Below are 26,168 nucleotides of genomic sequence, written 5' to 3'. Positions count from 1 at the left end.
TCCTCTCTCTCATTTTTATGGCCCATAGTTATGTGCATGTGCTGCGAACCACGACCACCGATACACTCTTGAGAAATCTAGAGCGCTTACTTTCCCGGAAAGCGTATGGGAGCGCTAATCGCGGCATTCTACAGACAAAAGTTCCCGAATGACGAAACTAAAAACATGTTTAGACATAAAAAAAAGAAAACAACAGTTTAGGGTGTGACACTGGGCTTAGCGTTTCTCGCTTTTACGCCATGCGAACAACAGTTTAGGGTGTGCGCTGTGCACCACAGCGCAGCAGAGCGCAAAACGCAGTCTGAGTTGTGACATTAAGCAATGTAAAACGTCACGCTTGCATTGCTTGATGTCACAACTCAGACTGCGTTTTTTGGTCTAAAGATATGTTTCCGCATTCTCATTCGCTGAGCTGCCTCCGTAAGTTGCGGTGATGGGCTCTCCGAGTGTTGTGCGGGGAAGTATAGTCGCACAGGCTTTTTTTTAAAGGGTGATATACTTCAGTGACCGCAGCTGTTTTTAACACGGCCATCTTGCGACCTCGTTTCATTTGTTGTTTCTCCACCTTGTACTTGCAGGTAACTACGGCTACAACGGCATCGACGAGTTCACCAGCCGGGCCAAGGACGCGGGCATCTGCGTGGCCAACTCGCACGCTATACCGACGGACGCCGACGCCGACGACTACGACAACGTGGTGCGCAGCCTGGACAAGTTCGCCGCCGCCCGGGTCGTCGTCTGCTTCTGCGAGGGCTTCACCGTGCAGGCCCTCATCAACGCCACCAACAGGCTCCGCGTCGCCGGAAAATACGTCTTCTTCGGCAGGTGGGTGCGCTCGAAGTTTCAGACGGCGTCGCCGACGGCTTTCGCATAAGTTTAGATCAGTTGAGTTTCAGGTTCAGGTTTAGTTCGGTTCAGTTCACATCAGTTCAGTTTCAGTTTCACACGCCTTTACCCCTGTCTCCTGCGCTGTGATCCCGCGTAAGAAATAGAAAGACACGGCGCCCCGCAGACTTCCCAATAATTTCAGTTTAGTTCAGCTTCGGTTCACTTCAGGTCACTTTAGCTCAGCCCAACTTCCTTGTGAATTTCAGTTTTATTATTTTTCATTGAAAACAAGAAACTTATTAATTAAAGAGCAACGAGTTTGCGCAAGAGTATTTCTTGTACTACGCAACTTGTTGAATAGTACCATAACCTAGCCACAAAGAGGGCAAATAAATTTTGTATTTTTGTATTTTCAAAAGTTGCTCGACACGGGTTCGCACTCACTCCTTCTTAATAAGCTTAGAATGTTAAACATAAACTCGCTTGTACTTAGATGGATTGAAAATTATTTTATTCACCGTCGCCAATGTGTGGTATTGACCGGCGAAAATTCGGATCATGTCGATGTAACATCAGGAGTTCTACTGGGCTCTGTCCTGAGTCCGCTTTTGTTTTTAATTCAAGTTAAGTTCAGATGATGCATTCCGATTGCAAGTAGACCTAGATCGTATCCGTAATTGGTGCTCAACGTGGAACGCTACGTTGAAGTATAAACGTACCTTTACTCTCAAAGCGAGAAAAGATATCATGAACAGGCGGTTCGTCTGTTAACGGGAGCAAAAAAACGAGGTTCGTCCACTAGGAATAAGGCAATTTTTTCACAACAGGGCCTTTCAGCAAACCGTACTACCGTTGCCGGACTGTCATTACCGTGGGACCAACTGCGTATACGCGACCGGGTACCGTTCAAATCCTTTAAAAAAATTATTTTACCACACCAGCGACTCGTACCGTGGTACCGCAGCTGAGCTGTGACCCGGTGACAAAAGCTGACAGCAATAAATAATTTATAAAAAGGTGGCGCAATAAAGTGAAATAATGGTAAAACTAGAGATCGGCATAAACCGGTTCCTAATACTCAGGGAGAGCGTTCCTTGGCAATGCAGTCAAAGCTAAAGGGCGTGCTTGAGCTCGCGCACCCTGGGCACCGATCAAAAATAGACCTTTTCTTAAACGGCGCCGCCATTTTGAGAATTGCGGCGCCGACTACGCCGTCTAGCTGCTTAGAAAAAGAAATACCGGCTAGTTCTGGCAGCACAGCTATCTGGGTAGACAACGGTGTGGGTATGGGGGGAACTTGGCTAGACTTGGCTATGGTGGGCGGCAATAACTGGGTTGGAGCTTGTCCGGTTGAATCCAGCTGGCTACTCCCAGGCCATCACCTTGCCTCTTCGAGAGAACGAGGACGAAGACGGTGGGGTGGTTTGATTGAGTTTCCACAGCGAAGTACAGGGTGTCACAAAAGAAAATTCACACGGTCTTTTTTACCGCAAAAATAAACTAGGCATCACCGAACGCTCATTCTCCGCCCAAAGGTAGAGCTAGAGGTCACAACCAGACGCCAAAGTTACAGCCCGATCCGATAACTTCATCAAAAGTTATAAGTGATTTTCTGAAAATTTCAATGGAAAAATGGCGGCCGACGGAGTTTTAAAACACATGGGGCTCTATGGCACCAGAAACCGAAAATGGGCAAAAATGGGCTCCATTTTCCCATTGAAATTTTCAGAAAATCACTTATAACTTTTTATTAAGTTATCGGATCGGGCTAAAACTTTGGCATGTGGTTGTGACCTCTTGCTCTACCTTTGGGCGGAGAATGAGCGTTCGGCGATGCCTAGTTCATTTTTGCGGTAAAAAAGACCGTATAAATTTTCATTTGTGACACCCTGTATATATGAGCAGTTTAATGTAGTCTATGCAGGTAAGCTCTCGACATTTGATAGCTCCATCTTGAGTGGTGGCATGTAAACTTTTTCATACCTTTCACATACCATGGGGCTTGCAGTGATAACCTAATTGGACCACCTGCACCGGGAATTAAAATCGGTCCTCTTGTCGTAGACGAAGTGGTCGTGAGCTTAAACGTGACGTTGATTCTGATACGAATCTCTCGCGATTCAAGCTCGCAATCGACTGACTTCATAAATAAGGATTCTTGGGGAAAATGCGAAGCTCAATAACATTGCAGCCACACTCGCGCTACAGCTTCTTGTGCTCATGGCACGCTTGCTGCTATTGTTCTTATGCTTTTTTATAATTATTTATCCATCCACCACGCAGTGGTAGCCAGACAACCGTAGATATTCGGAAATTGCAGCACGGTAAAAATGAGCACTCGGAACTAACTCATGCACGACGTCCGTTTTTAAGCCTTTTCGCCTATACCCTTGGCGGTTGCATACCCTGTGTCAGCGGGCAATCCAAAAATGCACCGGGTTGAGGATACTTCAGTTACTGGCTGGTTTGAGGTTATGCGAAAAAGGTATATATGAGCTTGTCTTGCTTATTTCTTCTGACATGCCATGAAAAGCTGCTCCCGAGCGGAAAGCACCGGTATCGTGCTGGTCACTGAATTGTAATAAAAAATGAAATGAGTTTGGCTTTCTGCACAAGTGTAATGTCCTAGTTACACGGTCAGCGTTAACCTCAGTTTAGCTTCACGTAGTTTGCGGTCGCTTACCGCGGTTAGGCCCTACTCATTCCAACACGATTATTTTGATCCATGTTGTCAAAATGAAGGGAAGTGTTGTGTTATATAATTACTCTACTATTAAAGCGGAACAGATATAAAGTATTTTTTTCTTGTTTATAAGCGCTTAATGACTGTTCTGATAATGCGCCTTGCTCTCTTTCGTGACACGGGAAGAGCGCAGTCGAAGCTCCACATCAAGCACGAGATTTCTCGTCTTTAAAGCGGAAGAGTGCTCACGCAGCTACACGCAGCCAAAGCGCGGCGGAAGATAACGAGCGCGTGATGAAGACGTTAGCTGTAAAATATTTTAAACAAACAGCACAGAGCCACCAAAGAAGCCCAAAAGCCATCGGAAGCATTTTTTTTTTTTATTGTGGAAAGAAGAGAAAACCAGTCCCGTCCTCTGACGTGCCAAGATCGTTATAAAAGCAGCTCTCACCACGAAATATGGCTCCTCAATCAACATTTGCTGCTACGAGCGTTTCTAGATGGCTCCTCCAGCATTTGGAAACAGTGTGTCGTCAACGCTTGCAGTGACGTAGTGTGAACGCCGGCATGTTGAACACAGGGACGCGGTATCACTGTAAGGCGACCACGGTAGCGCGTTGCAGGCTTGTGACGCCGGTACGAGTCGCGCCTGCGCAGTCTGGCAAAGGTAACGGTAGTACGGTAATGGTAATATGGTAACGGCGTTGCTAGAAGTCTCTAATATCTACTGACGGAAGCAAAAAAGAAAAAAACAAAGAAGGTGGCTCGTTGTTTATGAACTGAGAACCGCAGCAAAGACTTGGACGGAAGCTGAAATTGCGATTGTCTTCTATTTCACGCTGAACGCAATCGACCAAACCGTGCTTCCTTTACAAATCTCAGCTTGTTTGGCTCCCGTCCACAGGCTGACATCCACCGGCAAATAAAGCAGCACCCGGGAGAAGCCCATTCGAGCCCGCGAGAGCTCTCTCGCCATCCGCGTGTAGTTGAGACATGCTCACTAAAATGCTGCCCAATCGTAGACTCGGGAACAGGTCAAATATTTGGTTGTGGTCAATAACTTTTTTTTGGTGTGTATTTGTCTTGGTTGTGGACCTGGTTAAAAATGTTTCGGACTAATCGAAACTTTAGCTGCGTTTGGAGCTTTGTGTTGTATGACTTGTTTCCCACCCCTTCCGGTTACCATGTCAAGAAAGCTGCAACGACACTGGTAATCCGCAGAAGAAAAAAAAAAGTTCCCACTTACAAGGACGCAAAATCGTACCTCTGAAGTGTCGCTAAACGGTGGCGTTTTTCACAAAAGAAAAGTCAGGGATTTCACTTTTCTGCAGAACACGAAGGCAGAAAATTACAGGATAACAATTGAAGGGTTCTAGCCAATGACGAAGTTTAGAATACGACTAGTCAAAAAGCAAAATGTGACGCGCTGAGGATTATGCCGTTTAATTTCCTGATTGTTCCTTCACACACGGAATTTTTCGGCTGTAATCGCATTATTTGCTTCGTCATTAGCATGGATCCTTAACTATTTTTCACCATGAATGGCTGTTTCCAAGTTCTGCCCCTATAAAAGTGAACTCACGACGTTTTCTTTAGGGTGGTGAAAGGCACACGACATTCACACCTTAGACGTGTGTTGAGTAGGCTTAGAAGCGACTTCCGACTCAGTGAGTTTTGCTACAGAAAATAAGTAAAAAGAGAAATAGAGAAGCACTACAGAGCGTGCAGGCGCTGCCTGTGGGTATCTCGGGCACGGACAGCACCACCTATATAGAATGCCCTACTGCTATATTGCCACAGACAGGAACATATATTCGCGTAAAAACTTAAAATAAATGCGTAATAAAGAGAACTTGTGCCTACAAACTGAAAGAAAAAGACACCACCACCTTGCGTCCGCGATGGCAGGATGACTCTCCCGAAGCAGAGCCTTACTGCTGCTTTTAGACACGTGGTACATATAGTAGTGTTCAGAATCAGAACACACAATGATGACCGAGAATTAGCTTGAACTTCCCAGAAGAACATTGATTGATAAAAATAAAGAACCAGGCTGAGCGGGGTTCGAAGCCCGTTCCTGTGCGTGGCTGCCGCGTGCGTTGCCAACTACGCTCCGCAGGCGGCAATTTTTTGTGCGTGACCTACCCAGGGTGAGCGCGTGGACCATACTTAACACGAATTTTACACCAGCGTTCAACCGGAGCTCGTTTAACCAGTCAGAACACGAGCCTCAGCCTAACGCTGAACCAGCACTCCAGCCCAACCCGTGACTCACTCTGGCCCTCGGTACGTGACGCAGAAAATTCAGCCCTATGGCTTTTTATCTAGGTTTTGTTGCCAAGACCCCCGCTATGACACAAGTGTTTCGCTCCCACAAACGCATACAGGTGTACCACTAACGCGCATGCGCCGCACCAAACCAACACCACCTAGAGTCACCAGAGCGTGTGGACTATACTTCGTCTCTCCTTAAGCCTGGACGCACCCGACACTACGAGGTGATGGGGCCAATCAGACAGCATCAATAGCCCATCATCATGGCGTTCGTCATGTTTCTGTACGTGTTCTGTCATTGCTGAACCAATCACAAAGATAATAGGCCTAGTGGTTTGCGCTATTCAAGCTGCTTGGTGATTGAAATTCGATCATTTATAAACAAACTGACGGCAGAGCTTGACGTTCGTCTTTTTTGTTTTAATCCCGCGAGCATGACAGAGTACGCCGCGCCATTTTAGAAGAAGGCTGTTGGGGAACTAAAACGCCTCCTCTAACGATGTGAGAATTATTTCTCGAAAGGCCTCATTAGGAAGGTTCGGACTAACGAAGGCCCGTGGAGCTTCCGGATGAAAAAATTCGATATCGGCACTAAGCTTCTCCTCCTCTACGAAGCACTGGAAGGTTAACGGACAGGATTAACGCATGAAGGACCATATAATCCTCGTGAAGTAAGAAGTTGGAGATTTTTATTTTAGTTATTATGTTTTCTTCGTTGTTTCTTAGAGTGATTGAAGCTACACGTCCATTTATATTTCTGTCGTTCCGGTCACCATAAAAGAAAGTTTAAGTCGAAATCAGCGACACTTTCCCTTACGTTTAGAATATTAAACGTGACATCAACCATAATACCCTTTGTAAGCGGGAACTCAAACGGCTCCTGATCAGAATCACTGAACAAACTTGAGATCGCTACGAGCGACTCGGCGTAAAAGTATTATTGTCAGAAGGACGTAAAGAAAAAGGCTTTTCTCTTGGAAAAAGAAAGCGGGGGGGGGGGGGGGGGGGGGGTTCTGTTGGGCCACTAAAGAAATAGTATTTGCAATTATCTTTTTGTGGTATTTTTCCTCTGCTTAAAATAATTATGTCTTGTGTTTGTTTAGACAGCAGCAGAGGGAAGTAGGTTAGCCCCACTAGGCGCCTGGTGTCTTCGTTGTCTATAAGATATTTAACCATTACAATACCCCTACTGATTTGGGGTATTTAACGCGCATTACGGAATAGTGATGAAGGACCACCCACCGGTACGATGCTCACCCAGATCGAAATCGGCAGGTGTCGTGACTGAACCCAGGAACCCTGGGCCTAGCCCTGGGTTCCGCAGCGCGAGGTTTCGCTCCACACGCTCCGAGCTGCCGTGTTTGTTAACAGACTTGGCCACCGATCTTCCTTTTCTTTTTTTCAATGTCATTAGTTGATGAGGTTCTAACACCTATTACTAAGGGTACACTAGGCGAAAAACAAACGGGCGATATCAAACAAAACCAAACAAAACAAAGAGCCAGAAGTTTTAAGTATAGCGATAGCAATTTAGATAGAGCAGTTGAGGCTGCCAACCTTTTTTTTTTCCGCAGCGGTCACACACACAAAAAGGGGATACCTATGATAAAGATAGAGAGACCAACCAACAAGCAGAGAAAAAAATGTATCTGTCACCATGGGCGATATGATTTCAGCCCCTGGGAAGTGTAAGACCACGGGCTCTCCAGGCCCAGATGGGGTCACGTACCAGATGATTAGAAACCTCCCTGAAGCGCATGCGGAAGAACTCCTCGAGAAAATCAACAACGCATGGGAGGCTGGATGTCTGCCCAGTGGGCGGACGATACTGAGGGATAGTACCCATTCCGAAACTTCGCAAAACCGTCAACGACTTTGCGAAACATGAGACCCATCTCATTGACATTCATATGCATATGCCGGGAGGATGGTGCTTGCTAGGATACAGAGAGTCCTTGAAGACCGCAGCACCTAGCATTCCAGCTCCTAGCTCCTAATGCCTTAAACGGAAATATTGGAGAGATCGAGCAGAGCGGACCCCATAATAGCTGGTGATGTGAAAAATGCATTCTACTTCGCAAGTCTTGCGACGGTGTTGACGAGTGTCAAAACACACGGGATTCGAGGCAAGGCTCTCAACTTCATCTGGGCATTCCTGAAGGGTAGGAAGCTCACGTTCAAGATTGGAAGCACCCAGAGTGCGGGTAATGCCGAACGGCCGAACAGGATCGGGTGCCACAGGGGACAGTGCTATCACCGACCCTCTTCAATCTTGTCATGGCGGACCTTCCCCAAGACTGGAGAAAATCCCTGAACTCTGGTTTACTGTGTACGCAGATGATGTCACAATATGGAGCAAGGAAGGCTCTGTAGGGTAGCAGGAGAAAGACGTCGCAGAGCACATTGGACACGATTGAGTCCTAAATTCGAAAAGCGTGAATGGCCATGGCGCCCGAAACGACAAAATACATCACGGTGATAAGAGGGACAGAAAAGAAGCAGAGGAAACAGACTTCAAGTTCAATCTGGGACAGGCGCAGCTGGCTAGAACCAAATTCTACGCATTCTAGTATTGCTCATTGATCAGGACGGAGGGAGCAAATAAAAGATGCAGAAAGTTTGCCGAGCATGGAAGAGTACCTCACACCCAATAAGAGTCACCACCAAAAGGTGGGTCACAAACGACAAGGTCGCCAAACGCTGGACAATGCCCTCCTGACGTCGAAAGTGCGGTACTCCTACAGTTACACCAGGTTATCCAAGACCCAACGAACGAAAATGGCGATTTTGAATAGGTGATCTATGAGCCTAATAAAATAATAAACTATCCACTCAAGGAACAACAATCTTGACGACAGAGACGAAGCAAACAAAGAAGTTTCTTTGGGTCGGCTCAAGATGGCAGAGACAGGGAGACAGATCCTGAAGTATTTAGGATACGACACGGAACGGCTGCCTCCACTCAGACGCAAGGCAAATGATTAAGAGATAGTAAAACTAACAGGGCTTTCACCATCAGCGAGTGGCGTGGGCAAGGGCCACCAAGGGCGAAGGGACCACGAAGTCAGGCAAAAACACAAAGATAATCGAAGGTGCAATACACGACCACACCAATGCCTACGTCTACATGGATGTTGCAGGACAAAGAAAAAGGAACGTGGAATGGATCCTACTATCTGCTCAACGAGGAGGAAACTCGTTGAGCAGATAGCAGCCGTTGAGAGGCTCCGATGCATCTAAGATGGCAGAGCTTGAAGCTATCCCCAACGGGGCACGCGTGGTAGCGGCAAGCAGTCGTACCTACAATCACATCTGGGTTTTCACAGACAGCATAGAAGCACACAATGAGTGCAAAAAGGTGGACACATCAAACTATGAGGTCCTCATGCCGCAAATAATATCAGGAGGACTGAAAAGAAAAGGGCGTCTCCCTATGATCTGCTGGCTACCAGGTCCTTCCATCATTCTAGAGTACGAAGTCGCCCAGGCGGCTAGGGCGTTATAAGAAAGAAGCGACCCCGCCGGGAGCCTGAGCACACGGGAGCCTTGCCATGAGGGACATGCTCCTCTCTTGCCCTTCGATTCGGACAGTTTCGTGGCCAGGGCTTTGGCACGCTGGCGCGAGGCCCTTTATACCCTTATATCGATAGATGAACATGACCCCATCCCTGAAAACTTTGCCAGAGCCGACAACATCATAATCGAAAGAGTTTGAACAAATACAGCAATTACCCCAGCCATGAAGGCAAAGAGGGCGGTGGCACAGAACAATGATGGGAGCGTCCTGGCGGCCCCGAGGAAGACGGCACGTGTAAGTTGTGCAGAATAAGAAGAATGGCAACCACCCGGCAGATCATCTGGGACTGCTTTGCACTCACTCTCCACAGAGTCACGGCGCTGGGCAGCCTTGACTACCCAATAAAGTTAACTACCGTCGAGGAATTGGTCATTCCCTGCGACCCGGACAAAGACCGAAGAGCTTTCTTAGAATATTTCCTGGGCTACACCCGGGACTATAGGATAATACATTTCTTCTCACTCCCCCCTTTCCCTCCCCCGTCCTCACACACGACCTCGGGTCAAAGTAGAGGGTCCAAATAAACCAACAAAGACGTTTGCTCTTTTTTAGGATGGTCTGATACGCCAGCGAACCAGAACTTTTTAAACGCACAACTGCTACGACAAGGTGTATGGTATTACCTAAGTTAGCAATGCTACGTCAGCTCTGCATGAATTATTTGTAACTTTAGCTTGGACGAACTGGTATGCGAAATCAGATTGACCGTGTGCGATATCACCTACACTGCACAAATGTAAGAGCTCAGCTTTCGGCATACACTTCCAAGAGTATTTCTTTTTTAGGTATTATCATTCCTTTATCATTGTGCTTTTTGTTTTTGGTTTAGCTTATTTGTTTCCTTCGCACTATTGTGTGTATATTTCTGTTTTGTATTTTCCCCCTTTCTCATATATGCATATTGCGAACGTTAGCTTGGCGTATTATACATTAGGTCTGGAGACTTTACAAAGATTGAGCGACTGTGATCTCCAAATGGCTACTCTTTCAATGTTCTTTTCTTTTTCATATTCAGATTTCTCTAGATTAGATTTTTGCTTCTTTCTTTTCCATTTTTTTTACACGGGCAACGTACGCTTATAAAAAAATGAGAGGGGAGGGTCCCACTTGTTTCATCAATCATCCTTCTAATTTCTTAGCCTTGTTCCAACATCGAAAGTGGATACATAAGGGTCCTTTCCTTCCTGCCTGTTCCTCCCGGTTTCTTTTTTTTTTTTTTCTTTTGCTTTGGTTTTTGTTTACCAGTCACTGACCCGAATGCAGTATTGTGAAAGAACCACTTTACCCAATTAATCGAGCTCAGTCTTCTACGTTATGTCGACCCCGTGTAGTACACAAGAGACACTCAAAACAATTTTCGTCTTCATTTTCCCTATTACATTGTTTTCGGTTCTCAGCGGGTTCCATGGGTTAATTTATGGACATTTTAAGGTATTTAAATATATTCAGCATCGTCATTCGATGAGCTCGCTTCGTAGATTTGCAGCGAGTTGTTACTTCCGAAGTGCTTTGCTGGAAAGTAGAGGCTCGAGATGTCGTATAGTGTATACATAACATTTTATTATAAATGTGAACTGATACATTTTTTAGCGTATATGAGACGCCTGGATATTTTCCAATAGATAAAACTACCTTGCTTCAGAACGCACGAGTTATTCGCGTGTAAACGACAGTTGAAACCCGAAATACATGAAAATTACAGCTCGAGCATTACCCCAATACGGGCGCAGTCCTTTTCTGGCCGCGTTCCACCATTTCTCTCCCGACTCCCCATTAGAGTTGATTGGAAATTCGGAAATTGAATCTGACGAGGGACCCAACGATCGACCGCTGTGGCGAAATGGAAACCGCCGCCTCCTGGCGTCCAGGGTGCGCAGTTGTTGTGCGTGGAAGAGAACACCTTTCTTCGGGATTGAGTTGCTGTCGCCTGGCGTCTTTTAGCTTCCCCCCGTCGGACAACAAGGTTAACGGGCCGTCGCTTTATACCTAGGGTGTTACTTCGTTTTCGGGTAAAACCACGAATTCTTCCCGATATTATCACGCGGAACACGTATGCTACAAATAAAGAAAAAAGCCTAAACTCGATTTCTTTCGCGGAAACTGCGCAGGCTCTTTTCGTTCCGCTCGATGAACAAAAAAAAAGTTATCTCAGTAAAATGCTGATAGAAGATCGTGACAGCAGCGACGTGTGTCTTTGAAAACAATCACCTAAGCACTGGAAACCCCAAACTTCCAGGTTTCTTCTTATTTTCAATCAACCCCTCTTTCCTTCTCTTTCTCTTTCTCCCTTGGTTTTAAGGTCGTTTTTCTAACACTGCCGTGCAATAAGGTGCACTTCGCTTACTCGGAATCCTTACTATAAATTTGAAAATCATTGTGTTTAAAAACAAATTATACGCGCAAAACCCGATACCTTCCACAACTCTGCAGCAAATAGTACCCGATGTTTACCACCAGATTTCTACAAAATCTCGAAACTATACAAGTGTTGGTGATAACGCGTATCTAGTAATTGCGTTACCTGCAACGTTGTAACGTACTCGTTATAATTGGGAAAGAGTAATGGGTAACGTACTTGTGCTGCTTATTTCGAGTAACGTGTTACTCGTTACATATTTTTCCCAAGACTTAAAAAGAAATTACACTCGAATTTTGTCCGCGTTTCTAAGCGCCAAGCCATAGGAAGTTTGAAGTTTGTTTGCTTATTTCATTGCTTTTGTTTTCTCGCGAGTACTTAGATGAAACCGTAAAAAAAAAAAAAAATAATGTAGTTGTGTTCAGTTTGCGGAGGAACATAATGTTTCTTGAAATATGGCGCTTTTTTTATACCTGACACCTCAAAATAATTAAACGTGTTAATTCATAATTAAAAAGTAACGCAAAGCTAGCGTGCGTTACTTTTTAACGGTTACGGTAACGCGTTCCTTTTATTTTGAGGTTACGCAGGTCGGTGACGCGTTCCTTTTATTTCGGACTAACGAATAACGTATTTCGTTACTCTTTTTCGGTAGCGCCTGCAACACTGAATTATAGGATAGTCTCCTCTATACTGACAAAGCCTGGCAGATCGCCACGAGACGCGGCAGCCAAAAGTAAAAAGGTAGAGTGGCAGACAAGAGTCAGGTATCGGGCGCCCCGCTGCGGCGAGACGCCGAAACACACTTGTCCCGAGCAATAAAATGCCTGCTCGTGCTTCTCGCGTTCCTCGGGGTATCGCTTCTTTTCTCGTCGGGTTTGAAAACCATGTTTCGGGTCCTCGCCGCTGCAAAAGTTGTGCACTGAATACCAGCCTCCCCGACAAGTGCTCTCTACTACCAGATCCTCGCGCTCCAAATCTGCGAGCGGGCACTCTATGACTCCGTCATTGAACTGTTAGGCTTTGTGAGCATAGAGAGGGAGAGTAAACATTTATTCGCACTCAAAAATTCGTCCTGGGTCATTTACTTTACCACTCATCGCCCAACACGTTCTTAACGTGCTGAACTAAGAGCGGCCAGAGGATTAGTTTGGTCCCGGCAGGGGGTTGACCCACTCCTCCCAGCTCCCGGGCTTAAGTTTGGCTGGAAGTGTTTGTTGTGCTGCTTTAGTTGTGGCAGCTACGTTGGGCAGTCCCATAGCTGATGGGCATTGCTGGGATATCGCCCGCAGGTGCTGCACTGTGGTGTGCCTTTTGCGCCGCTGATGCAGTGTCTGAGGTGTTTAGTCATGAGGCTTGTAGTCTGCACTCTCCGCACTATAGTTGAGTCTTCTTTGTTTAGTAGGCGAGAGGGGCTGTTCAGTAATGTTTTGTTTTCTCGGAGCTCTTTAAGTGTCCTCTTTCTCTGTTTAGGCGTATATGCCCTATGAAGGTAGGGGTCGTAGGAATGGGGCCATGGGATGGGGACGCCCGGATTGAGGTTTCCGCGGGCGAGCTCATGAGAAAGCTCGTTCCCCTTTATGCCCTGATGCTCCGGTACCCACTCTATGGTCACCGTGTTCTGAGGTTGGTTGATCATGGTGTCTGTTAGCATAGTTGTATGGTGTGGGCGAAGGGCGTTGTCCCTGAAGTTGCGTATGGCCCTTTGGCTGTCGGTTCTGATTGCGATATCTGCCTTGGTCGCGTGGTCCCTCATGGCCTCCGCTATGGCTAAGGTTTCCAGACTGGTGGGAGATGGAGCGTCTTTGTGTGTGTGCGTGGTCTGCATTTCTTGGCCCACTATAGCAGTCGTGCCCTTCTTGTTTTGGGGGTCATAGCTGGCGTCCGTGTAATAGTAGGTTATGTCTTCTTGTTCATTGAGAATGCGCTGTGCGATTCGAGCTCTTCGTTCCTTGTCTTTTTCGGGGTTCATGTTTTTGGGTATGGGCTTGGTGTTAATTCGGGGAATCCGATCCCACGGTGGGGCGAGGTCTGGTATAGCTGGAAGGTCACGAGTTTTGTGTCCTATTTTTTGGAGGAGTTTCCTGCCTTGTTTAGACGTCTGAATTCTTTGATACTGCGCTGAATTGTGTAGATCTGTTAGATCCCCTAAGGTGTTAAAGATGCCTGTCTCTTCTATCCTGGTCAAAGGGGCGAATCTTGGTACCCCCAGTGCTAGGCGGGTGGCCCTCCTGAGATGCGTCTTAATTTTGTTTGTTGGGTTTTTGTAATACTCATGTATGGGAACCCGTACATGAGTCTTGAGTTGATAAGTGCGGTGATAATCTTTCTTAACTCATGTTCTTTCACTCCTGCTCTTTTCCGCGTCACCCGTTCTATCACGTGTTTGATCTGATCTATTTGTGCTGTTATTTTTTGGGTCCATTTGTCCGCTTTCCCGCTTTGTTCCAGGTAGAACCCCAAGACCCGTATGTATTGCTGTCTGGGTATCACGTGATTGTGTAGCTCAAGGATAATTAGGTTGCGGGTTTGTTCAGCATGTTTGGTGTTACTGTCTATCACAAAGATGTACTCGGATTTGTCTAGTGCACACCGTAGTCCAATAGATGTTACGTATTCCTCTATGACGTCGAGTCCCTTCTGCATTGTTTCTTCTTGTTGTGCTAGGGAGCCCCTGTTGCACCAAAGAGTATTATCATCCGCATATAATGCAGACTTTAGATCCAATATATTCTGGAGTTGACCCAGAAGGTCTTTGAGGGCAAGATTGAACAGAGTCGGTGAAAGAATGGCTCCTTGTAAAACCCCGGCCTGTAGTGTGTATTTTGGGCTCAGGGGGTTACCCACCTTGATTGTAATTGTCCTGTTTGAGAGGAAGTCTTTCACGTAATTGAACATTCATTGCTCCGGTTTTGTTTCTTCTAGCTTTTTTGGTATGGCAGAATGGGCCACATTATCGAATGCTTTGTGGATGTCCACAGCAGTCAGTAACCTGGTTTGCGCCGTGCTTTTGTGGTCAAAGAGGTCGTTTTTGACTCTCCGCATGGTGTCCTGCGTGGACACGTGTCTTCTGAAGCCCATCATTGTGTGGTGTAGTACTTCTTTGGTTTCGAGATGCCATTTAAGCCTCTGCAGTACCATTTTTTTCAGCCAGTTTCCCCACGCATTACGTTAAGGAGATTGGTCTTAGGTTGGTTATTTTGTCAGACGGTTTACCCGGATTGGCTGTGGTACGATTGCAGCTTCTTTCCATTCCATTGGTAGGTGACCTGTTTCCCAGGCTGTGTTGATTTCCTTGAGTAGGGCCTGCAGATAGTTGTTCGAAAGGTTTCTTAAGAGCGTGTAGGTGATACCGTCTATTCCTGGAGTTGTGCTTCTTTTGATGTTCTGTAGAGCCGAGAGCATGTCGTTTAAGCTAAAAGGGCTCTTAATGCCATCTTATTTGTTCCCTTCTTCGTCGGGGGGGGGGGGGGGGGGGGGGGGGGTAATCGGGAAGGGTGTCAGTTCCCGGTTGTGACGGATAAAAATGTATTATAATGTCTTCTGCCAGGTCATGTTGGTTTTTGTCCAGTTTGAGCTGTAAATTTTGTAGGCTATGCTTGGGTTTGGTTTCCCCCAACAGGGATCGGAGAATTTGCCATACTCTAGGTGTATGTATGAGTCTGTTCAAACCGTCGCCAGTTGTCGTTTGCTAGCTTGCTGGCATAGTCCTCTGCTTCTTCTGTAATGCTTAATATTTTCTTTAAGTGCTTGTTTATCTTGTTCTTTTTTAACCTCTTGGTCACTTTCCTTCTTTTGTCCCATAGCTCGATGAAGTGCCGGTCTTTAAGCGGTGCGTTTTCGGTTTTCGTAATGTGCTTTGTCTGCTTCTGGAATGCCGTCTTGATTTCTTCAGCCCAGGTGGAGGGGTTTTCCAAGGCGTCTTCCTTTTCTAAGTCTTCTCGAAGTTTTTCCCCTTTGGTAATTCCTGTTCGCGATCCTGATCCTCGTTCTTTCTTTCTTTTGCTTTTGCTTGTGAGTTGTGTTATTAGAATGCAGTGATCGCTGCCCAGGTTTTATAATATGCTGTCCCACCGAGTTAGGTTGAGGCCGATGTGCCACGTGAGATCTGGATTTGTGTCTTTCTCTACGCTATTCCCAGTCCGCGTCGGGGTGTGGATGTCGTTTAATAGGGACAGGTTGTTGTTGCCCGTGGCTGCCTCTCACCTTATGCCATTTGGAGTGGCGTTAGAGTAGCCCCATGCCGTGTGATGGCTGTTGAAGTCGCCCATTATTATAAGGTCCTTTCCCTTGTACTTGTCCTCAAAGTCTTTGATCCAGTTGTTTTTGCTATTATGGTATCCCGGGATCCAGTATGCGTTCATCACTACCAGTTTGGTGTCGCTGCCTTGAAGCTGGCATTCTATTGTTGCCATTTCTTGTTTTTCTGAGTTGTTCTATTCGGTTTCTAGTTGTATTGTGGGGATACTATTCGCCACGTATGTTATAGTCATGGTTGGTGTTTGAGGTCCATTTGGGTTTTGATTCTTACGCGACCGTTTTTGCAGGCGTGTAATACTTGGCTCAGTGAATTTCTGATATCCAGAGAGTCTGAAGTCTCCATTTGTTTCTTGTAATATTATTATATATGGTTTACATGCCGCGTGTTGGATGTAGAAAAGAAGTTGAACCTTTTTTTCTTCTGAGGCCTCTACAATTCCATTGCCGTATTACTGTGTCTGCTGTTTGCTTTTCTTTGCTCTGTTTATTAATGTTGGGGCTCAGGGGTTTCTGAACGTGTTACTTTATTGGTGCCGGTTGGTTCTGTAAGGATACTTCTTTTTCTGTTCAATAGCATGTTGATCTTGGCGTCTAAACCTTTTATGTGTTCCTCTAGGAGAGTCATCTGGTTTTGCATGACTTCCGTCTGTCTCACACGTTGCATTATTATTGCCGTGGCTTGAGGGTTCAAGCCAGGTATGATTTCTCTACTCTGTGAGCAGGAGGGTAGAGAGGGGTAGAGAGGGCGTTGACGGCGCGACACTCTCGTTCTCCTCCATCTCCATAATTGTGGCCTGCAAAGCTTTAGCTTAAATGTTTTGAACCCTTGCTTTGCTTGAATTCTCTGTCAATTGGCGGCGTCTAGCTTGTGTTAACGCTTCTTTATACGTTTGCGGTATGCGTGCTGTGCGTGCTGGTGTGTTATTTGGAGCTATGAGGTATTGTAAAGGCCTACTCACGCTTCTGGCTAGGCCCATGCTAAGGCTTCTAGCACGTGGCCTCGGTTTGGCTGGAGGTATCTTTTTTTTTTTTTGTGTTGTTGGATGTCCTCGACTTTCGTGGCCCACGGGAAGTGAGATGCATTTCCGCGTCTTTCCTTTGGTTGGATTTGTCAGGCAGGAGTGGAAACTCATCATCCTGAAGCAGCTGCTATGGATTTGAGGCGGTTGGGCCGTAGAATGGGGCACTTTTTGGCGTGGTTCGTTGTGGTGGTCCGTTGTTCTTCGTTTGCGCAAGTTGCATCTGTCTTCTCATCTCCATGCTGTGATTCAGGTCTATGTCTGCCTTGAGCCTGGTAGGGCATTGAGTGTCTGCAGGAGAATGTTCGTCTCCACAGTTGTGGCAGTAAGGGATGCATTGATGATCCTTTGCGAGTTCAGAGGCCAGGGGAAATTCCTGGCTGCACTGTTGGCAAGTGATGCTGGTTTATTTCTTAGGGCAAACTTCTGCTTTGTGCCCGATTTTCTGACAGCATAGGGAAAGAATGCTTCTTGGTTGGTCGGGGTAGATTTTGGTGATCACTCTGTCTACCGTTATATACCTTGGAAGGTATATAACGCCTGCGAAGGTGATGAGCATGGTGTTGCTTCTTCCCATCCTGTGTGCTGATAGTATGCTGCGATTATGACTTTGGATACTGTTTTGTAGGCTGGCATCGTCTCGATTGTCCAGACCGTGAACAACTCCTCTGACCTGGTCTCTGCCCATGGCGAGGGAGGTCGATGAGGGTCTGTTGACGCCGTCGATGTTAATCGAGGTTAGTCGTAGTAGTTTACTTTTCGGCGAGGGGCGGTAGATGTCAGCTGCTATCAGGTTAGAACCTTCTCGTACTTAAAAAAAAAAAAAGGTATCGAGCCTCTCATCCGGTGTGAATTGGGTGGCAAGCGTGATCGCTTGTCCGATCTTCGGATGTGATGTTTCCTTAAGGTTGAGGCCGTCCGTGATTTTGATGACTACGGTGTCGTAGCTTCGGTTTTTGAAGTGGCACGGCAGCACGATGATCCAGGGGTTTGGATTGCCGTCGTCGTCATTCCAGTATTGCTTCGCTTGCTCTGCCAGGGTGAGGTCTGCTTGGTCGAGATGTAGGGTTGCTTCACATTCCATGTTGTTGAACCTCTGGGAGTTTTCGGGGCCCGAGCATACCCTAAAGCTTTTTGCAGAGTCGCAGATACTTCGGAACCAATTTGTTAGCGAAAAAATCTGGGAGCTACAGAAAACAGCGACTCGGCTGTTCGGTAACTTCTTCTTCCCTCCTATGATTATAGTCACTTGCAAAATGAGAATGGCAAAGTGTGCCTCACGGCACACTTTGCCATTCTCATATACGATTGACCGCGATTCAGTATCGTTTTAGAAGCGGTGAAGAACCTAATACCGACCGATATAACCGGTTCAGACCCGACAAATTACCGGAAAACGGCGCTGGACTCTGTATATCAGCGTGGCGTTGGCCGACCAGCACGAGCTCGTTGCCTTTGGCCATGATTTGGCTGGGCGTGCACGCTCTATGCTCACGAGACACTTACCCAGGCGGCACGCCGACACTGGCCAGCGTCGACGGAATATTACGCAAAATATTGGCCCAGTTTCATGTTTTGCATCACGGCCCAGTATTGGGCAAACATCGGTTAACGATCGTTCTAAATGTGGGCCAGAATCGGCGATATCATTCGACTTCTGGTCAGAGATGGGCGAATATCGGTTAACATAGCCGCGGCCGCTGCGGTGTCAGTGCTCAGCGGACTTGGGCCAAGCCAGCGTTACTATAGAGGTAACCGATCAGTTGGGCAACTGCCATAGAGCCTGCTCTGAAAAACTGAAAATGTGGCACGGATCCGTATTTGAGAAGCGAGCTAATAGCGATCACAACGCCGCCGTTTCTCTGCACCGGCCATTCGGGGAACTGCACGTGACTTCTATTTTGTCTTTAATCGGCCATTTTGGCTCCGAAACAGATACGGTGGAACTTGGAAGGGGGTTCAAGTGTGCCACCGCCGACCCCCAAGCGGACGCGCCGCAAATTACTGCCGAATTTAGGATGCCCCTAGCTCGGGACGCGCTACCTGAAATCACCGCTGAGACATGGTTGTATAAAAACAATATTAATTGGGCCGCAGACCTTGTAAACTAAAGATTTTAGAGAACATCATGCGCCCGCCGTTTTGTACTAATCTCCAATAAAAGTTACTACAAAAAAAAATAGTTTTTTTTTTTTCTCGCCTGTTTGTACGGCACGCGCCCTCCGCGCGGCCCGTGGGCGTGATGTTTTCTCGGTGCGGGGGCACAGCCATGCCGTCCTTGGCGCGGCCCGTGGCAACAGCGGCGGCCGCCGCGATTGGCCGGCGCGATTGACCGCGATTCAGTATCGTTTTAGAAGCGGTGAAGAACCTAATACCGACCGATATAACCGGTTCAAACCCGACAAATTACCGGAAAACGGCGCTGGATTCTGTATATCAGCGTGGCGTTGGCCGACCCAAGTGATGTTCCGCAGACATCGGCCACATCACGGCAATGCTAGCCCGACCATTACGATTCAGCGCCAATATCGGCAGTATCAGAATGATATTGGTCCGATTTCTCCGATCCGACGCCAATATTGGCGAAATACTGTGTGGTGCCTGGGTAACCGCCCATTCACACTGGAAGCGGATCCGCGTTCGCAAACCGTTGGCGAACGCGGATGTATGAAGATCCAGTACAATTGCACGCGCACTTGATGTCATCGAGTGCGCGTGCAATTGCACTGTATCTTTATACAACCACGTTCGCAACCGCTTTGCGAACGCGGATCCGCTTCCAGTGTGAATGAGCGGTAAGAGCTGTCGAAGATGAAAAGCTCGCGCTGGATGCGGGACAACCGAAGGCCCTTGCTGCCCTTCTAAAGCGTGTTTCACATGCAGTGATTTTGGCCCTAGAGGGGCGCGATTTCTGCCGTCGCGGCGCTCGTGCCGCTCAACCGCTGGTGCTGGCCAGAGCGCCGCGACGGCAGAAATCGCGCCGCTTTAGGGCCAAAACCGCTGCATGTGAAACACGCTTAAGCCTTTCGGTGGCTATAGAAACCCAAAAGGCAGAAATATACAGGATCAGACCCGTGCACGATTTGTACAGCTTCTGAGTTAAAGAAAAAAGAGTAAACAATCAAATATACCCACCCAATATAACCGGCTTCAAAGAAAAGTCAAACTTTAAGACCTTTCGATATTGGCTGTATATCGCCCTATCCATACCGCTAGGCCCGACAACTTTTATAAATGGCGCCTCCCACGTAGAAGAGTGCTTGGGTGACTATAGGTGCGTAAAAACAAATTCATGCTTCACTATTACCTTTAAAAAAAGAAATTTCTAAAAAAAAAAAAAAGAATCTTCTCGTGCATTGGCACTGAGGTGCTTTGACAACTTTAGAATTCAGGAACGCCTTGGTAAGAGGCTAGCAGGGACCGTCCTTGTATGAGTGAAGAGGCTATAGAACGCCAGCTTCTTCACTTTTCAGGTTATGAATGGAGCTCATATTCAGCGTCTATAGACGACGTACAAATTCGGGAGTATGTCATTCAAATGGACGTTAGTTACAACTGTGCAGTTTGGTAGATGTCACTTCGTATACCGAACAAAAATTACCGTTTTGCTTTCTTTTTCGTGTCATGCAAATAAACTGGTGGCAGCCGATGCGCTGCACAGTCAACGGCGAGCAAAGTTACGAACGATAACAGTGCACACGAACATTCCCACCACCATTCACAAAATTAAACAATCGCAACTGTTAAGATATTTGCCTAACATCGAGTCCAGCATCGTGTGATTTTTTTCGTTCTTGGGTGGAGGGATTTGTGTCATTTCCATTGCGTAGATTTCATATGCCTTTATCACATAATCTTTTAACCACGCGTTCCGGCCATGGTGCACGTTAACAATAAAATCCCATTGCGACGAGAAACAAAGTGTCACGTGACATCATGTCATCACTGTGACGTCACGTGACGTCACAGTTTCACGTGAACACCGTCCGCTAAATATAGTTGCCCTTATTTTTTACTGTCCGCTCACCGATAGATTTAGCTCTCTGCCACGGCCGTACGAAACACGCCCGGGGATCCGCTACAAAACCTTGCCAATAACTGCTGTCGCTGTAATGGAGCATCAATCATTTACCGACTCCCCGTATATCCTTATATATATATCGTGCATGCCTGCACAAAAACTTTAAAAAAAAAAAACGGCAACGTTGCCTTATGTTTTCTCGATGTTTCTCGACGGGAAGACATTGGGACAGACGAAATATTCGATTCACGCTAGCATAATGCCACGGTCCCGAACTTTCTTGAAAACACCGAAGAATTCGCATTGCTTCAAGCTTATCGGAGAAGCGCTCCTAGATATGTGCGGTTTAAAAGCAGACCAATTTCTCTATACGATACATTTCCATTCCTTCGCAACCTTGGTCTCTCTTCCTCGACCATGCAGCTTGCAGAAGCCGAAAACTTTTGCTGCTCAGAATAAGGACACAAATCGCAAGTCGAGCAGTCACTTTATTCCTTCATTCAGATTCGTCTAGACGTCTCTCGACGTGGGGTCTGGAGGTTTTTATTTGTTTTTGGCAATGCAGCGATGTCTCAAGAGTTGCGTACGTTTTATAGAATTTTTCGCTTTGTTTGTGTTAGGTAGCGACGAGCGCCACATGCGCTTTTGTGTAGAGCTATATTGCATGTTCCAGTCGCTAATATCTTTACTTCTCGGCATTATTTAAAATTTATTTTTGTTGTCTTCATTTAAAGGTGTGTTTCTATGATACTACCGGGATTACAGCGGTTTATGGCTAAAACAACAATCGATTGCTGCCCGCCTTTAATGGTTATATTACTAAATTGCTGATCTGACCTCGCAAACTATTTCTCGTTTAATGGCACACGAAGGCGCTCGCATCCATAATTATAGTTTATAAATTCGAAAAAAAACAAAAACAACCTTGCCCAATTTTAGTGCTTTAGGAGACCAGCCCCCTAGTTTAAGTTAGATATGGAACCCTGGTGCATCGCGTTTTTTTTTCTTAGTTTTGCTTGAAACTGGGCGGGGAGGTTACCAGTTTCGTTTTAACCTTTGTATTAAAGGAGCGGCTCCGCCTTTAAAGATTTGATCAAACAAGTGAACAAAAAAAAAAACAACGTTCCGCTGAGAAAGTTTGTATCCAGACCACTTTGACCAGGCTAAGGGGTAAGTTGTTTCCGCCCAGGCCTTAAGCGTCGCATTAAAGAAACGTGGGTTTAAGCTTCCTCCCTTAAATGACATTGCTTTTCTAGTTTTCCTTTTCAGCACTCAACTCACACACAGATGGCCTAAGTGGCTTTTAGAGTGGCTCTCAGTCGTTCGATAAAACGTCTCTTTTTCGTTGATTTCGGTTCAAACCCGGTGAACCGAAATTATGTGGAAATTTATAATCTATATAAAAATGTAAAAATATGTTTTACTCTTTTTTATACGATTTTACACTCTCAGGTTTTTTTGGACGCTTATCTTCTTTAACAATGTATTTTAACCCACTATCTTTTAAACTGAAGTACATATAGAATAAAAAGAAGTAAATCCAGGCACGTGAAGTTTTTTTCTAGTTTGAAAGGCCAAAAATAAGGCCCCGCCTAATGCCCCATGCTGAATGAGGCCTTGAGCATTGAGCGAGGTATTGTTTTTTTGTTGTTGTTTTTTTGCAAGCGGGGCGTCTCGTACTGTTTTTTTTTCTTTTTTTAAACGTAATGTGGTCTAGAATAGAGCATAGATTTGAATGCGTAATGCTATCCATCGTTCTGACAATTAGTCATATACTCCGATCTAACTGAGTGTTCTTTGCACGCGTGACCCCGCCATAACTGTAGTTGACAGGAGGCGGGTGCCAGTGCTAGAGACAGCTCGTATCTTATCGTGCTCTGCTAGCACAGAACTGCAGCGCGGTTGTCGCTCATCCAGAACAATTTTCACGATGCACTCCAGTGGCGGTGGCTTAACGAAGCTGGCTGGGGAGATCGGTCTATTCGCATCGTCGAACGTAGGAACATAGAGCAGTGAGAACCCATGTTGCGTAGAAGCTGCTGGTGATGGTATGGTTTCAGTACACTCGAACCGGCACGTCGAATTAACATTGTTCTCAAACAGTAGATGGATGAGTGCATATGCCAAAATCCTTGTTATTGGGCGACAGCTTAAAACACCCAGTCAGTGTCGAAAATAATCTCTGGAGAAGAGGAACAAGGAGTACAAAGAAAAAAACACAAATCACAAACCGCAGCTATACTCCGTCCCACTAAAACCGTGCTGCACAGCCAAAGCTAAAGGGGAGAGAGCGTAAGTCAACCTGTTCATGCGAAGACCAAGGAGGAACGGGAGTAGAAGGGCTTGGATTCCCACGTTCTTTCTTTCCCTCCTCTTGAGCAGGTCGGGATACACTCTCTCTCCTGTAGCTTTGGCTGTACTGCACAGTTTTAGTGAGACGGAGTATAACTGGCTGGTGCGAGTCCGAAAAAAATCCGCCTTGTCCTGATATCGAACCGGGGACTTCCGCATTTCCATTGGAGTGCTCCACCAACTGAGCTAAAATGCAGACCGCTTCCCGTTGTTGGTGATAGACTTGTGGCAGCCGATTAAACCCCCTTGCTTCACTGACGTCGAACTCCTGGGTAGCTCAGTTGGTAGAGCGCTTCACTGGAAATGTAAGGGTCCCTGGTTCGATACCGGGTGCAAGCGAATTTTTTTGGTCGCGCACCAGTCACTTTTCTGTGTTTGGAAATTTGTGTTTGTCCTTTTTCTCCCTTGTTCCTCTTCTACAGGGATTATTTTCGTCGTTCTTGTCCAGCTCGCTTGCCCCTTTGCATTAATTGCATTATCATCATAACCTAGTCGGTGTTGCTCTATTTTTACGTTTGCGTGTCACCTTCGGCCGCAAAAGAATGTAAGCTGGCGGTTTCGCTATAAAATTCTATAGGTAGCGATCATACAAAAACAAACTGGTTATGTCATGTCGGCAGACGGTGGCAGGTGGGGCTTCACTCAGCGGTACCACGTTACAAGAGGGAGCTGCCGTAAAGCCGTGGTGACACTGCTAATGCGTATAGTAACGTCAGCCTGCAGACGTGACGCGTGTTTCCCTTTTGTATGACGGCCCTGTCACGTTGGTCATACAAAAACAAGCCGCAGACACGTTCGAAGAATAGCTATCTATGAAGCAAGCATGACTTCAAGTGTACTTGAGGCGTGTGTCCGCACTCCGCAGATAGTTTTGTCATCATGTCTGGAGACCGTGCCTTTTGCACGATGTACCAGCAGCGTGACCGCGGTTTAAGATGTGTTCCTTGTGTGCGCAGTGACGGCTGGTCGGACCGCCAAGACGTGGTGAAGAACCAGGAGAAGGCTTCGGTGGGCAGCCTCTCGATCCGGTTCCACGCCAACTACGACCACGACTTCGACCGCTACTACTTCGGTCTGGACCCGTTCACCAACCTCCGGAACCCATGGTTCAAGGAGTTCTGGGAGGTGCGCTTCAACTGCTCGCTCAGCATTGGCCCCGGATCGGCCAGGTACAACAGGACTTGTACAGGTGAGCCGACCTGTTGCTCTGCGCCCATAGGCGTTATACAGTAATTTAGCGGTCGAGTGATTGCCAGTCTTTCCCTCGTTTCTCTCACAGCTGAAGCGGCATAGTCAAACTTGCTAGTTTGCCGTAAAGCGCTCACCGGAGATAACAACTTGAGCCGTAAACCTGGATCTTTGTCAGTTACACATCGGAGCAAGGAGCGAAGAGCCGAAGTATTGGAGGGTTTTGGGAAACTGTACGCTAGAGATTTGCTTTGCTAGCGGAATCTCGTCATCTCGAAGCATGCGCTGCGCACGCGCCCGCTTGGCCCTTAATGCGCTGCGTACGATCTCTTAAAAGCAGGACTCCTGACTAAAAGTCTCTACTGTTCGCACTAACAGTGTCGTCAAAGTACACTGCGCGATAGTGTTAGCGCGAACACGACTTTGACTGAGACGTCCTCGTGTTTCTTCCACCCAGTCTCAGGTGGTCTAAAAAATGGTGGACGACTTCGGCCCTTTTTTTTTTTTTGCATTTTGCTTCGACAGGGTATGCTAGCGGCATCAAAATTGACCACTTAAGTTAGTAGCCCAACTGGGCGCTTTTCACCACTATTGTAGTTTTGATGATAATCCTTCACTACTGTAAAAAAAAAAAAAAAAGAACAACGGGCGGCTGACGGAGGGCACAGAACTGATACGCAGGACTATTTCAACTCACTCGACGTAACGTCACCGATAGTTCACGCTTTCTTCTTTAGCTCCGCTGCGGTCACTGAGAGCTTCAAGAATGCAGAGTAAGTCTGAGTCACGAACATCTTATTATCGCTCCGCAGCCAATCAGAATGCGGCATTAGTCTATAAAAACGTCAAAAAACCAATCAGAAAAAAAAAAGAAGCGTGAACAAAAGAAGCATCGCCCCGCTTTTCTTAAGCTTTGTTCTCACGTAATGTTACGAAGTTGACGTTGGATATTCAAAATCAGCTGCGCTCGTGTACAGCCACGCGATGGCTCTGAGCTCACCTCGCTTCGGCGTTCTTTCGTCCGACCAGGTCTTTTTTTTTTTTTTTAAGTTTCACAGAGACGATCGACCGATATACTGAGCTACGTTATGCAAACTCTCATCACGGGTGTTACGGCAGCGACGTTGGGAAGAGCGCGTGTACGCTCTCTGTGGTTACGTTAGACTACACTTTAAAAAAAAAAAACATGCGCCTACTTTGCCACACAACACTCGGAGAGTCAATCACCGCAACTTACGGAGGCACCTGAGCGAATGACGATGCCCAAACATACGTTTAGACCAAAAAACGCAGTCTGAGTTGTGACAATAAGCAATGCAATGGCTTGCATTGCTTAATGTCCCAACTCAGACTTTTTTATTGGACTAAAGATATGTTCCGACAACGTCATTCGCTGAGCTGCCTCCGTAAGTTGTGGTGATCGGTTCTCCGAGTGTTGTGCAAAAAAGTAAACGCACTTTTTTTTTTTTTTTTTAATACGAATGGTTAATTGAAAGCATGGGCCGCTTGTACCGAACCTAAAGAGCCCAGAAAAAGAGGCGTCCGAATTCTTTGCCGTGCGTGGTCCTCGAGTCCATTCATAGGGAGCGAGCACATTGCGGTTGCCATCT

The 26,168-nt window shown here is 46.6% G+C and overlaps 1 protein-coding gene across 2 annotated transcripts in view; it reads left to right on the top strand.

Annotated features, from left to right (window-relative positions):
- LOC120845191 (metabotropic glutamate receptor 5) overlaps positions 1-26,168 on the top strand; it is a 460,349-nt gene that overhangs the window by 383,963 nt on the left and 50,218 nt on the right. For both annotated transcript variants that reach the window (XM_040503389.2, XM_040503390.2), the window contains exons 6-7: positions 579-825; positions 24,327-24,559. In XM_040503389.2, coding sequence (XP_040359323.1) covers positions 579-825; positions 24,327-24,559 — 480 coding nt within the window. The remainder of the gene's footprint in view (positions 1-578; positions 826-24,326; positions 24,560-26,168) is intronic.

This window comes from Ixodes scapularis, unplaced genomic scaffold (assembly GCF_016920785.2).
Source record: "Ixodes scapularis isolate PalLabHiFi unplaced genomic scaffold, ASM1692078v2 PGA_scaffold2__306_contigs__length_199485367, whole genome shotgun sequence".
NCBI classification, from domain to species: Eukaryota; Metazoa; Arthropoda; class Arachnida; order Ixodida; family Ixodidae; genus Ixodes; species Ixodes scapularis.
Note: the sequence above shows the minus strand (reverse complement) of the source record. Positions and strands in the feature narration are given on the sequence as shown.